This window comes from Chaetodon trifascialis, chromosome 9, assembly GCF_039877785.1.
Source record: "Chaetodon trifascialis isolate fChaTrf1 chromosome 9, fChaTrf1.hap1, whole genome shotgun sequence".
NCBI lineage: Eukaryota > Metazoa > Chordata > Actinopteri > Chaetodontiformes > Chaetodontidae > Chaetodon > Chaetodon trifascialis.
In genome coordinates, this window is record NC_092064.1 from 30071616 (window position 1) to 30084115 (window position 12500).

The window sequence follows — 12500 nt, forward strand, 5'->3', positions numbered from 1 at the left end:
TGACTCTGGACTGACTGTGGACACAGTGGACACTGTGGACTGACTGTGGACACTGTGGACTGACTCTGGACTGACTGTGGACACTGTGGACTGACTGTGGACACTGTGGACTGACTCTGGACTGACTGTGGACACTGTGGACTGACTGTGGACACTGTGGACTGACTCTGGACTGACTCTGGACTGACTCTGGACACTGTGGACTGACTCTGGACTGACTGTGGACACAGTGGACACTGTGGACTGACTGTGGACACTGTGGACTGACTCTGGACTGACTGTGGACACTGTGGACTGACTCTGGACTGACTGTGGACACTGTGGACTGACTGTGGACACTGTGGACTGACTCTGGACTGACTGTGGACACAGTGGACACTGTGGACTGACTGTGGACACTGTGGACTGACTCTGGACTGACTGTGGACACTGTGGACTGACTCTGGACTGACTGTGGACACTGTGGACTGACTGTGGACACTGTGGACTGACTCTGGACTGACTGTGGACACTGTGGACTGACTGTGGACACAGAGGACTGACTGTGGACACAGTGGACTGACTGTGGACACTGTGGACTGACTCTGGACTGACTGTGGACACTGTGGACTGACTCTGGACTGACTCTGGACTGACTGTGGACACAGTGGACTGACTGTGGACTGACTGTGGACACTGTGGACACAGTGGACTGACTCTGGACTGACTGTGGACACAGTGGACTGACTGTGGACTGACTGTGGACACTGTGGACACAGTGGACTGACTCTGGACTGACTGTGGACACAGTGGACTGACTCTGGACTGACTGTGGACACTGTGGACACTGTGGACACAGTGGACTGACTCTGGACTGACTGTGGACACAGTGGACTGACTGTGGACTGACTGTGGACACTGTGGACTGACTGTGGACACTGTGGACTGACTCTGGACTGACTGTGGACACTGTGGACTGACTGTGGACACTGTGGACTGACTCTGGACTGACTGTGGACACTGTGGACTGACTGTGGACACTGTGGACTGACTCTGGACTGACTGTGGACACAGTGGACTGACTGTGGACTGACTGTGGACACTGTGGACTGACTGTGGACTGACTGTGGACACTGTGGACTGACTCTGGACTGACTGTGGACACTGTGGACTGACTCTGGACTGACTGTGGACACTGTGGACACTGTGGACACAGTGGACTGACTCTGGACTGACTGTGGACACAGTGGACTGACTGTGGACTGACTGTGGACACTGTGGACTGACTGTGGACACTGTGGACTGACTCTGGACTGACTGTGGACACTGTGGACTGACTGTGGACACTGTGGACTGACTCTGGACTGACTGTGGACACTGTGGACTGACTGTGGACACTGTGGACTGACTCTGGACTGACTGTGGACACAGTGGACTGACTGTGGACTGACTGTGGACACTGTGGACTGACTGTGGACTGACTGTGGACACTGTGGACTGACTCTGGACTGACTGTGGACACTGTGGACACTGTGGACTGACTGTGGACACTGTGGACTGACTCTGGACTGACTGTGGACACTGTGGACACTGTGGACTGACTGTGGACACTGTGGACTGACTGTGGACACTGTGGACTGACTCTGGACTGACTGTGGACACAGTGGACTGACTGTGGACTGACTGTGGACACTGTGGACTGACTGTGGACACTGTGGACTGACTGTGGACTGACTCTGGACTGACTGTGGACACAGTGGACACTGTGGACTGACTGTGGACACTGTGGACTGACTCTGGACTGACTGTGGACACAGAGGACTGACTGTGGACACAGTGGACTGACTCTGGACTGACTGTGGACACTGTGGACTGACTCTGGACTGACTGTGGACACAGTGGACACAGTGGACACTGTGGACTGACTGTGGACACTGTGGACTGACTCTGGACTGACTGTGGACACTGTGGACTGACTGTGGACACTGTGGACTGACTCTGGACTGACTGTGGACACAGTGGACACTGTGGACTGACTGTGGACACTGTGGACTGACTCTGGACTGACTGTGGACACTGTGGACTGACTGTGGACACTGTGGACTGACTGTGGACTGACTCTGGACTGACTGTGGACACAGTGGACACTGTGGACTGACTGTGGACACTGTGGACTGACTCTGGACTGACTGTGGACACAGAGGACTGACTGTGGACACAGTGGACTGACTCTGGACTGACTGTGGACACTGTGGACTGACTCTGGACTGACTGTGGACACAGTGGACACAGTGGACACTGTGGACTGACTGTGGACACTGTGGACTGACTCTGGACTGACTGTGGACACTGTGGACTGACTGTGGACACTGTGGACTGACTCTGGACTGACTGTGGACACAGTGGACACTGTGGACTGACTGTGGACACTGTGGACTGACTCTGGACTGACTGTGGACACAGAGGACTGACTGTGGACACAGTGGACTGACTGTGGACACAGAGGACTGACTGTGGACACTGTGGACTGACTCTGGACTGACTGTGGACACAGTGGACTGACTGTGGACTGACTGTGGACACTGTGGACTGACTCTGGACTGACTGTGGACACTGTGGACTGACTGTGGACACTGTGGACTGACTCTGGACTGACTCTGGACTGACTCTGGACACTGTGGACTGACTCTGGACTGACTGTGGACACAGTGGACACTGTGGACTGACTGTGGACACTGTGGACTGACTCTGGACTGACTGTGGACACTGTGGACTGACTGTGGACACTGTGGACTGACTCTGGACTGACTGTGGACACAGTGGACACTGTGGACACAGTGGACTGACTCTGGACTGACTGTGGACACAGTGGACTGACTGTGGACACTGTGGACACTGTGGACACTGTGGACACAGTGGACTGACTCTGGACTGACTGTGGACACAGTGGACTGACTCTGGACTGACTGTGGACACTGTGGACACTGTGGACACAGTGGACTGACTCTGGACTGACTGTGGACACTGTGGACACTGTGGACACTGTGGACACTGTGGACTGAGTGAAAACCACAAACGTTTCTCCATTTTATTTTATCAGTGATGAAACAAACAGCTGGAATCAGAGAACAATTGATCGTTTGCTGGTATTGATCGTTTACTGGTATTGATTGTTTAATGGTATATTGATTGTTTACTGGTATTGATCGTTTGCTGGTATTGATCGTTTGCTGGTATTGATCGTTTACTGGTATTGATCGTTTGCTGGTATTGATCGTTTACTGGTATTGATTGTTTAATGGTATATTGATTGTTTACTGGTATTGATCATTTACTGGTATTGATCGTTTACTGGTATTGATCGGCCGGCTCGTCTCCATCTGATAGATTTCTGGTTACAGCTTATTGAACATGAGTATTTGCTGCGTTTCTTTGCTTTACGTCTCACTAAACTGATGATCTTTTAGGTTTTAGGACATCGAGGACATCATCACAAAATTGTCCTGATGGACATTTTTCACTCTTTTTATCGTCCAAAGCTCGAACTGATTGAGCCAGAAAATGCCGTCCACGTCCAAACGTCCGCTGTGGATTGTGCCGACGCTTCAGGTGTCCTCAGTACATGAGGTCAGCCGCCCCCCCGCTCAGATCCGACTCCTTGGTTTCCTGGAAGGGAAACTGGATTCCCGCCAGTCGGACGAGCAGGACGTTGAGTCCGTGGAGGAGGAAGATGAGGAAGAAGAGCCAGAAGGATCGGTCGTAGTGTTCGCTGTAGGACTGGAAGACAAAATTGACCTCGTTGAAGTTGGCGATCCGATCGGACAGATGATGGAGCTTCACCTCCGACGCGAACAGAACCATCACCAGACAGCTGCAGAGACCTGCAGGACGACGAGGACCAATCAAAAGCGTCATTCAGTGTCAGAAACATTTCAGACGTTCAAAGAGCCGTTTGCATTCAGACATTTACAGCTTCTACAGGGAACATTTACTCCGTTTGGTGTCTCCGCTCCTGCTGCTGTCTCACGTCACGTCCAAGTCCGCGGCGCTGCCTCAGGACCACCTGCCTGAACCCCTTCAGTCGGCTCTGTGAGCCGCCTCGTCTTCTGGAAACACTCTCTGAACTGCAGATCAGCAGATTCTGTCTTCAAGGATCGCGTCCAGGCGGACAGACTTGACGAACTCGCTCATCTCTCTCTGAACTTCCCACTTCCTGAAACCTCGATGCACCTGCAGCCTGCTGTCTCCTGTCAGCTGAGTCTGAGACTCAATGCTCTGGCTTCCCTTTCAGTAACTGTGGCTTGGCCGAACACCAACCGGCTGCCTAATGAATAAGTGTAAATGTAGATCACAGACTAATACCAGGTGGAGATGGGGGGGTCTGTAATACCACCAAGAGGGTTCGATTGACCCCCCCCCCCCACTCTCCTGCCTCGGTCTCTGTTTCTGTAATTGCAGCTATTATCAGACAACGCGCGCTGTCACTGGCTGTTTGTCTGCATCTTTAGTCGTCTTCTAATTCACTTCAATCCAATTTAAACCAAACCCTGAACCTGCTAATCCTGCTTAGGGTCACGGGAAGCTTGTGGGGGTCATCTGACGTGAGTCACCCTCTGCTCGATGTACTCTTTCAAACCGACAGCACACTCCAAAACAGAAGGAATGTTCTTTTACATACAGAAACATGCATGAAGGTAAGTCGCTTCAGCGTTCGAGACAGATCAGTTCAGCCTGGACTAAAGGTGCACTTTGTGACTGGGGTGTCAAGCTGGTGCTGGGGTAAAAGACAGACCTGGGTTTAAACCAGGACTGCAAGCACTTAAGCAAGTCCAAGTCCAAGTCCAAGTCCAAGTCCAAGTCCAAGTCCAAGTCCAAGTCCAAGTCAGAGTCTCCAGCCAGCTCTGTGAGGCTGCACTTTGACCTAAATGTTAACATTAGCATGCTAACATGCTGATGTTTGGCAGGCTAAATGTTAACCATGCTCCTCAGCTTAGTTTACCATATTAGCATGCTAATATTAGCTAATTAGCGGTAAACACAAAAAGTAGCTCACAGCAAATAAAGGTCCACAGGTAAAGTCCCATGGGGCCTTGCAGCGTCTCGTACGGTCTGCCGAAGGCGTTGAAGAAGAAGAAGCCAGTAGCCACAGAGGAGAAGAGGATGACAACACCACAGAAGAAGATGACGGTGACGTGGAGGCCCGCTGGGATGGCGCTCAACAGGTCTGGGAAGACTGAGACAAAAAACAGGTGAAGACTTTAAAGTGAGTGGATTCAAAGAGAATCCTGAATATAACGTAGAGATGAAGCAGGTGTGAAGCAGGTGTGAAGCAGTTGTGAAGCAGGTGTGAAGCAGGTGTGAAGCGTCATTCAGACGTTCTGACATTTTCTTCTGGTCAGAGGAAGGTCACAGAAAGACATCATGGTTCCTCATCAGAGACCCTTCCTGGTGCATGCTGGTCTCACACCTGCTACAGGTGCATGCTGGTCTCACACCTGCTACAGGTGCATGCTGGTCTCACACCTGCTACAGGTGCATGCTGGTCTCACACCTGCTACAGGTGCATGCTGGTCTCACACCTGCTACAGGTGCATGCTGGTCTCACATTCAGTTTTTCTTCAGACAGACTAAGATCACTAAAACTCCTCTGAAGATAAAACCTGCTGCTGACACACACACACACACACACACACACACACACACACACACACACACACACACACACACACACTATGAATTTACAGACTGCGTGTGTGTGTGTGCATCATTATCATGCAGCCTGGACTGTGTCCTCTCACGGGAACACAGCGTTGTTGTTCGTCCTCATCAGGACTCGTCAGTCAGTTCTGATCCGGTCAGCCAGAAACCTCGTTAGTGACGGACGGCTGCTCCCGTTAACTGGGACCAGTCAGCTCTGTGCTCTGGTCCCAGAAGTCTGAGGGAGCCTCAGAAAATTCATCCAGTGAACTCAAATCTGCTTGTGGCAACAGACGTTATTTTCTGTCCAACATGAACTTTTTAAGGCAAACGACAGGTGAATCTCAGGTGAATCTCAGGTGAATCTCAGAGTAACAAGAGGAAACAGGAAGAGGCCAAAGAGAAAATTTAAAAAAAAAACAACCATCAATTAAAATCGGACTGTTTCCCGAAGCCATAAACTGAAGGTGTGTGTCTGCTGATGACGTGACTTCACTGCGCAGGTAAACCGTCTGAGTAGCAAGTAACAGAAAATGAAGTACTCAGGTGAAGCAGAAGCACCTGAGAGCAGCTGCTGTTTGAGCTGAGGTCTGAATTATTCACAGATCTGAGTAAACCTTGAATATTTAATGAGGCAGGTGACATCACATCATGCTGATCTGACCAGCTGAGACGTTTCATAGTAACCTGTGCTGACGTCACTGCGTGTTTTACCTGTGTTAGTCTGCAACGTGTGCGCAACGAACACTCACATGAGAAGCGGGACGGCCTCCCTCCCAGCCCGCACTGCTTCACCCTCTGTCCGTGGAAGAGCCCGTAGCTCAGGTCTCCCAGGAACTGGTCCAGTTCGGCTCCGGTGGCGTTGACCAGCTCGGCCCCGGTCCGGCACAGAACGGTCCCTCTGAGCCAGAACGGCAGGCCGGTGGCTACGGCGGCCGTCAGCGCGCAGGAGAAGCCGACGAGCCCGGAGACGGAGAAGATGAGCTGCTTCTGTCGGCTCGGCATGGCGGACGGATGGAGTTCAGGCTGCGGGAGCCGGAGGAGGACCAGAGGAGCGCATCACCCCCCAGAACACCCCCACAGTCTCCACCTCCGCCCGCGAGCACAGCAGACAATTATCCGCCAGACTGAGTCCCGGAGCTGCAGACCAGAGTCCAGCAGGATCCGGAGACCCAGCGAGACCAGGAGCCCGTTGGTTTCCGGTCACCATGGCAACAAGGGTCGAATTTCGGGGAGGGGGGGGGGGTCATAAATGTCTCGTTAACTGCTGCTTGTGTGTGACAGATGGACACACACACACACACACACACACACACACACACACACACACACACACACACACACACACACACACACACCTGACCTGGTCATGTGGGGGTCAGGTGGCGCCCCCCTCTGGTGAGAACAGCGTCTCCATTCAGTGGTGGACTGTACTTGATGTACTTGTACTTTACTGCAGTATATTCATGACTCATCAGTTTCTGACCAGCTTCTCAAACATGACGCAGCATTTCAAAGTGACCGGAAACACGGAGCTCGTGAGCTGATGGAGCCTGAACTCTGATAACTCTTCTGTCTTTCTTACTTTTATCTTAACCGATAGAATTACGTCATAATTACGTTGTATCGATAATCTGAAACTGATTGCTTCACGTGTGACTGTAGAAACTTGGATAATTTCACTTATTAAAAAAACACGGCAGAGGTGGCACGTTCATACATCTCATTTGGGAATGTCCAATGGTCAAAGTGTCCAATGGCGGGGGACGAATGTCCCTGCCAGCGTCTCCGCCTTTATGCCTTTCGGGAGCTCAAACAGACAGTCAGCTGCAGCATTTTTCCGAGATACTGGAGGGCAGCTACTATCCCAACATTTAATGAGTGGACAGCTTTGACGAGTGAAACAGCGTCATGTTGACAAGGACAAGGGGCGGGGACCGGTGGACTACCTGACCCCTACCGAGCCGGCTAAATGTCACTGAGGGGCCTCCGTACTTTAGGAACGCCTCACCGATCAGTCACTCTGTAGTCTGACCTTCCTTTGAAGGTAGCTGTACTATGAGCCATGTACCATAAATAAAAACTTGAATAAAAAACCCCACACATATTTAATTGACCCAAACTCTGATGATAACTGCAGTTTTCACATAAAAGTACTGCAGTAAAAGTACACATTTCTGGGTTTGATAATAATTGCGTAGTTTTACTGAAGTAAAATCAAGTATTTGTACGCCTACATTGATGATTGCAACACCCCGCGTCCTGCAAACTTGACGTGATGACGCAACGCTCTTCTGATACGTCACACGTCGGAGTGAAGTCCGCGAGCGTCGCTGAGTCCCGACAGACGCGGAGCAGCTCAGCCGGAGGACGCGCGCCAGCGGCAGGATGAGGTCAGTCAGCTGATTGTACCGAGCGGTCGCTCGTTCAGTAAACATCAAAGCTTCTGTGTCTGCGGCCTCGAGCTCACCTCAGGCATCCCAGCATGCTTCACGCTCAGTATTCACGTGTTTGTTTCAGTCCAACTTATCGATCCTGCAGTTATCAGTGACGCTGACTGCTGAAAGACTTTTGACTCGAACAGAGAAAATATGTTCGACGTGCTGTGTAGTGACGGAGACGCGGGTTCGAGTCCCGCCGGTCAGAACAAATTCAGTCACGTCTGAAACGAGTACGTCACAGCTGCTTTTTGTTCTCAGCCTGAAGTGTGTTTTCTGCTTTTTAAGTCGTGTTGGTCAAACATCAGACTGATGGTCAGAAATGATTTAAAGGGACTTTCAGCCAATCGACGAGGAGATGTGACGTAAAACAGCTCGTTAACAAACTTCATGACTGAACGTGAAACACCTGTGACGTCAGGCCTGCTGTCTTCATCCTGCATGAATGAGCAGAAGCTTCTCGGTCTGTCTTTCAGTCTGTTTGTCCTCCCGTTCTTCTTGTCCGTCCTGGTGGACGCTCAGCTGCTCTTACGCTCAGAAATGTACGGCAGCCTGCAGTCGCCAAACTTCCCGGATCCGTACCCCCGAGAGACGCAGCTGCGCTGGAACATCAGCGTTCCCGACGGCTTCCAGGTCAAACTCTACTTCAGCCACTTCGACCTGGAGCCGTCCTACCTGTGTGAGTACGACTACGTCAAGGTAAGACAGCGAGGCATCATGGGTAGATTGTCCTTTGTGTCTTCTGCAGGTTCAGCATCAAAGTCCAAACAGAACTTTGTCCTCAGAACATTTTTTTTCTGTGAATCTTCTGTATCGAGAAGAAACAGAACAAAATTCACAGCGACATCATTTCAGCAAAAAGCAAATGTGTGAGGCTGCAGTGAAAAAATGAGGTCAAACCAGAGCAGGACGTCCCCTGAGGTGGGAAAACACCTGATCCAGGTTTCTCATCTTTAGACCTTCATTTCCTGAATGTGATCAAACCCCCCCCCCCCCCCCCCCCCCACACACACACACACACACAACCACACATTCATATTCAAATGATGTCACTGGGTGCCGCAGCAACGCACCGCGGCAACCTGCCCTTGGTAACAAGCAGCTGCAACACACAAAAGAGACCAGCTGACTGTGTGTGTGTGTGTGTGTGTGTGTGTGCGTGTGTGTGTGTGTGTGTGCGTGTGTGTGTGGATAAAAGCCTGAATTAAATTACATGTCACATACACACAAAGGCTAACTAAACACAACAGGACACGTTCACACAACAGGACACGTTCACACAACAGGACACGTTCACACAACAGGACACATTCACACAACAGGACACGTTCACACAACAGGACACGTTCACACAACAGGACACATTCACACAACAGGACACATTCACACGTCACACACTGTAACATCAGGAGGACCTGCTGGACTCTCCGCTGTAGAAAAAATGTGTCCAAACAGGAAACCAACAACAAGAAGCTCTAAAATGTAATTTTTCCAGATTTTTTTGTTTGTTTCATTAAGTAAACAAAACGTGAATATCCTAAATCATGACAAACTGACATCTGTCCAGGCCTCTGCGTCAGTGATGGGATGCCACAGGGATCTACTATTGGCCCATCATTATTTACATTTCATATAAAAAACCTTTTATTTTGAAACAAATAATAACTACATCAAGCCAGTTTGAGATGTTTTATGGACACACACACACACACACACACACACACACACACACACACACACACACACACACACACACACACACACACACACACACACACACACACGTACACACAGTGTCTCTCTCTCCTTCTGTCTGTCTCTCCCTCTGTGTGTCTGTCCCTGTCTCTGTCTCTCTCCCTCTGTGTCTCCCTCTGTGTGTCTGTCCCTGTCTCTGTGTGTCTGTCTCTCTCTGTGTCTCTCTCTCTGTGTCTCTCTCTGTGTCTCTCTCTCCTTCTGTGTGTCTCTCTCTGTCTCTGTGTCTCCCTCTGTGTGTCTGTCTCTGTGTGTCTGTCTCTGTGTGTCTCTGTGTGCGATCGAGCTGCCGGTCAGTGACTCTTTGTCTCTCTCTCTGTGTCTGTCCCTGTCTCTGTGTGTCTGTCTCTCTCTGTGTCTCTCTCTCCTTCTGTCTGTCTCTCTCTGTCTCTCCCTCTGTGTCTCCCTCTGTGTGTCTGTCCCTGTCTCTGTGTGTCTGTATCTCTCTGTGTCTCTCTCTGTGTCTCTCTCTCCTTCTGTGTGTCTCTCTCTGTCTCTGTGTCTCCCTCTGTGTGTCTCCCTCTGTGTGTCTCTGTGTGCGATCGAGCTGCCGGTCAGTGACTCTTTGTCTCTCTCTCTGTGTCTGTCCCTGTCTCTGTGTGTCTGTCTCTCTCTGTGTCTCTCTCTCCTTCTGTCTGTCTCTCTCTGTCTCTCCCTCTGTGTCTCCCTCTGTGTGTCTGTCCCTGTCTCTGTGTGTCTGTCTCTCTCTGTGTCTCTCTCTGTGTCTCTCTCTCCTTCTGTGTGTCTCTCTCTGTCTCTGTGTCTCCCTCTGTGTGTCTGTCTCTGTGTGTCTCTGTGTGCGATCGAGCTGCCGGTCAGTGACTCTTTGTCTCTCTCTGTCTCTCCCTCTGTGTCTCCCTCTGTGTGTCTGTCCCTGTCTCTGTGTGTCTGTCTCTCTCTGTGTCTCTCTCTGTGTCTCTCTCTGTGTCTCTCTCTCCTTCTGTGTGTCTCTCTCTGTCTCTGTGTCTCCCTCTGTGTCTCCCTCTGTGTGTCTGTCTCTGTCTGTCTCTGTGTGCGATCGAGCTGCCGGTCAGTGACTCTTTGTCTCTCTCTCTGTGTCTGTCCCTGTCTCTGTGTGTCTGTCTCTCTCTGTGTCTCTCTCTCCTTCTGTCTGTCTCTCTCTGTCTCTCCCTCTGTGTCTCCCTCTGTGTGTCTGTCCCTGTCTCTGTGTGTCTGTATATCTCTGTGTCTCTCTCTGTGTCTGTCTCTCCTTCTGTGTGTCTCTCTCTGTCTCTGTGTCTCCCTCTGTGTGTCTGTCTCTGTGTGTCTCTGTGTGCGATCGAGCTGCCGGTCAGTGACTCTTTGTCTCTCTCTCTGTGTCTGTCCCTGTCTCTGTGTGTCTGTCTCTCTCTGTGTCTCTCTCTCCTTCTGTCTGTCTCTCTCTGTCTCTCCCTCTGTGTCTCCCTCTGTGTGTCTGTCTCTGTGTGTCTCTGTGTGCGATCGAGCTGCCGGTCAGTGACTCTTTGTCTCTCTCTCTGTGTCTGTCCCTGTCTCTGTCTGTCTGTCTCTCTCTGTCTCTCCCTCTGTGTCTCCCTCTGTGTGTCTGTCTCTCTCTGTGTCTCTCTCTGTGTCTGTCTCTCCTTCTGTGTGTCTCTCTCTGTCTCTGTGTCTCCCTCTGTGTGTCTGTCTCTGTGTGTCTCTGTGTGCGATCGAGCTGCCGGTCAGTGACTCTTTGTCTCTCTCAGTGTAAACTGGCTGTCAGATCACAGTCTGCAGTATTTATCAGCCACTCGTTATCTCGGCGCCTCCTCCGGCTGCTCCTCTGTCTCTAATAGCTGCCGTTGGGACACAGATATGAAATGAACCCGAAGGACGTTGTGTCCAGACAGGAACATGTTTGAGGGAAATGAGACAGTTCGTCTTCAGAAATGTCCTTTGGAGGTGGTGAAAGTCGCCAGTCTCCATGGAGGATCACAGGTGTGTCACCGTGTTGTTCACCTGTCTGACACCTGCTGGTCTCTGTACCAACAAATTGAAAGTTTGAAGTTAAAAAGCCGATTTTCCTGGAGATTTTGAGCCTGAGGAATAAACTGACAGGTTTTTGTTGTGTTTCCAGGTGGAGGCGGAGGGGGAGGTGCTAGCATTGTTCTGTGGCAGGGAGGAGACAGACACAGAGGAGGTGCCGGCTCAGCAGCTCATCACCTCCCCCAGAAACTCCCTCAGCGTCGTCTTCACCTCCGACTTCTCCAACGAGGAGAGATACTCCGGATTCATGGCTCACTACAGCGCTGTGGGTGAGGACCAGAGGACAAAACTGTCCATTGAACGTCCAGACCAAGCTTAGACCTGCAGTTCCTCCGACAGCCACCATGTGCTGCTGTGAATAAGAAATGTAGGTTTGGTCACCAGTGATGTACAAAAATGTGGCGACGACATTTTGATTGTCTACGAACCAGAAGCTTCATTTCATCAAAAGCTTCATTTTTTAAAAATATGAAATATTATATTGTACTAATGTTGAGTAAAAACACCGAGATACAACAGTCTACAGAGAAGAAGGACTGAACCAGTGAAGACTGAAGCTGCCGTCTCAGACACAGTCCTGCAGATCGTCACCGTAGACTTTCAGTCAGATGGCATAAGCCTGAGCAAACCAAGGTTACTGGAGTCCAAACGCGGCGTCTCTGTCTCGGT

General features: G+C 50.8%; 2 protein-coding genes across 3 annotated transcripts in view; one reads left to right on the forward strand and one right to left on the reverse strand.

The window, feature by feature from the left end:
* clrn1 (clarin 1) overlaps positions 1-6873 on the reverse strand; it is a 56967-nt gene extending 50094 nt beyond the window's left edge. Inside the window, exons 1-4 of the mRNA XM_070970502.1 lie at positions 6429-6873; positions 5033-5212; positions 3519-3860; positions 3315-3479 (exon numbers count right to left, since the gene is read on the reverse strand). Of these exons, the coding sequence (XP_070826603.1) occupies positions 3595-3860; positions 5033-5212; positions 6429-6681 (699 nt within the window). The 5' untranslated portion in view covers positions 6682-6873 and the 3' untranslated portion in view covers positions 3315-3479; positions 3519-3594. The remainder of the gene's footprint in view (positions 1-3314; positions 3480-3518; positions 3861-5032; positions 5213-6428) is intronic.
* Positions 6874-7953: 1080 nt separating this feature from the next.
* masp1 (MBL associated serine protease 1) overlaps positions 7954-12500 on the forward strand; it is an 18621-nt gene continuing 14074 nt past the window's right edge. The window contains exons 1-3 of one of the 2 annotated variants that reach the window (XR_011602503.1): positions 7954-8069; positions 8591-8813; positions 11923-12100. Coding sequence is in view for 1 of the 2 variants with exons in the window: in XM_070971188.1 (XP_070827289.1) it covers positions 8065-8069; positions 8591-8813; positions 11923-12100 (406 nt within the window). In the remaining variant the exon portion in view is untranslated. The remainder of the gene's footprint in view (positions 8070-8590; positions 8814-11922; positions 12101-12500) is intronic. The other variant, XM_070971188.1, reaches the window with a different exon arrangement.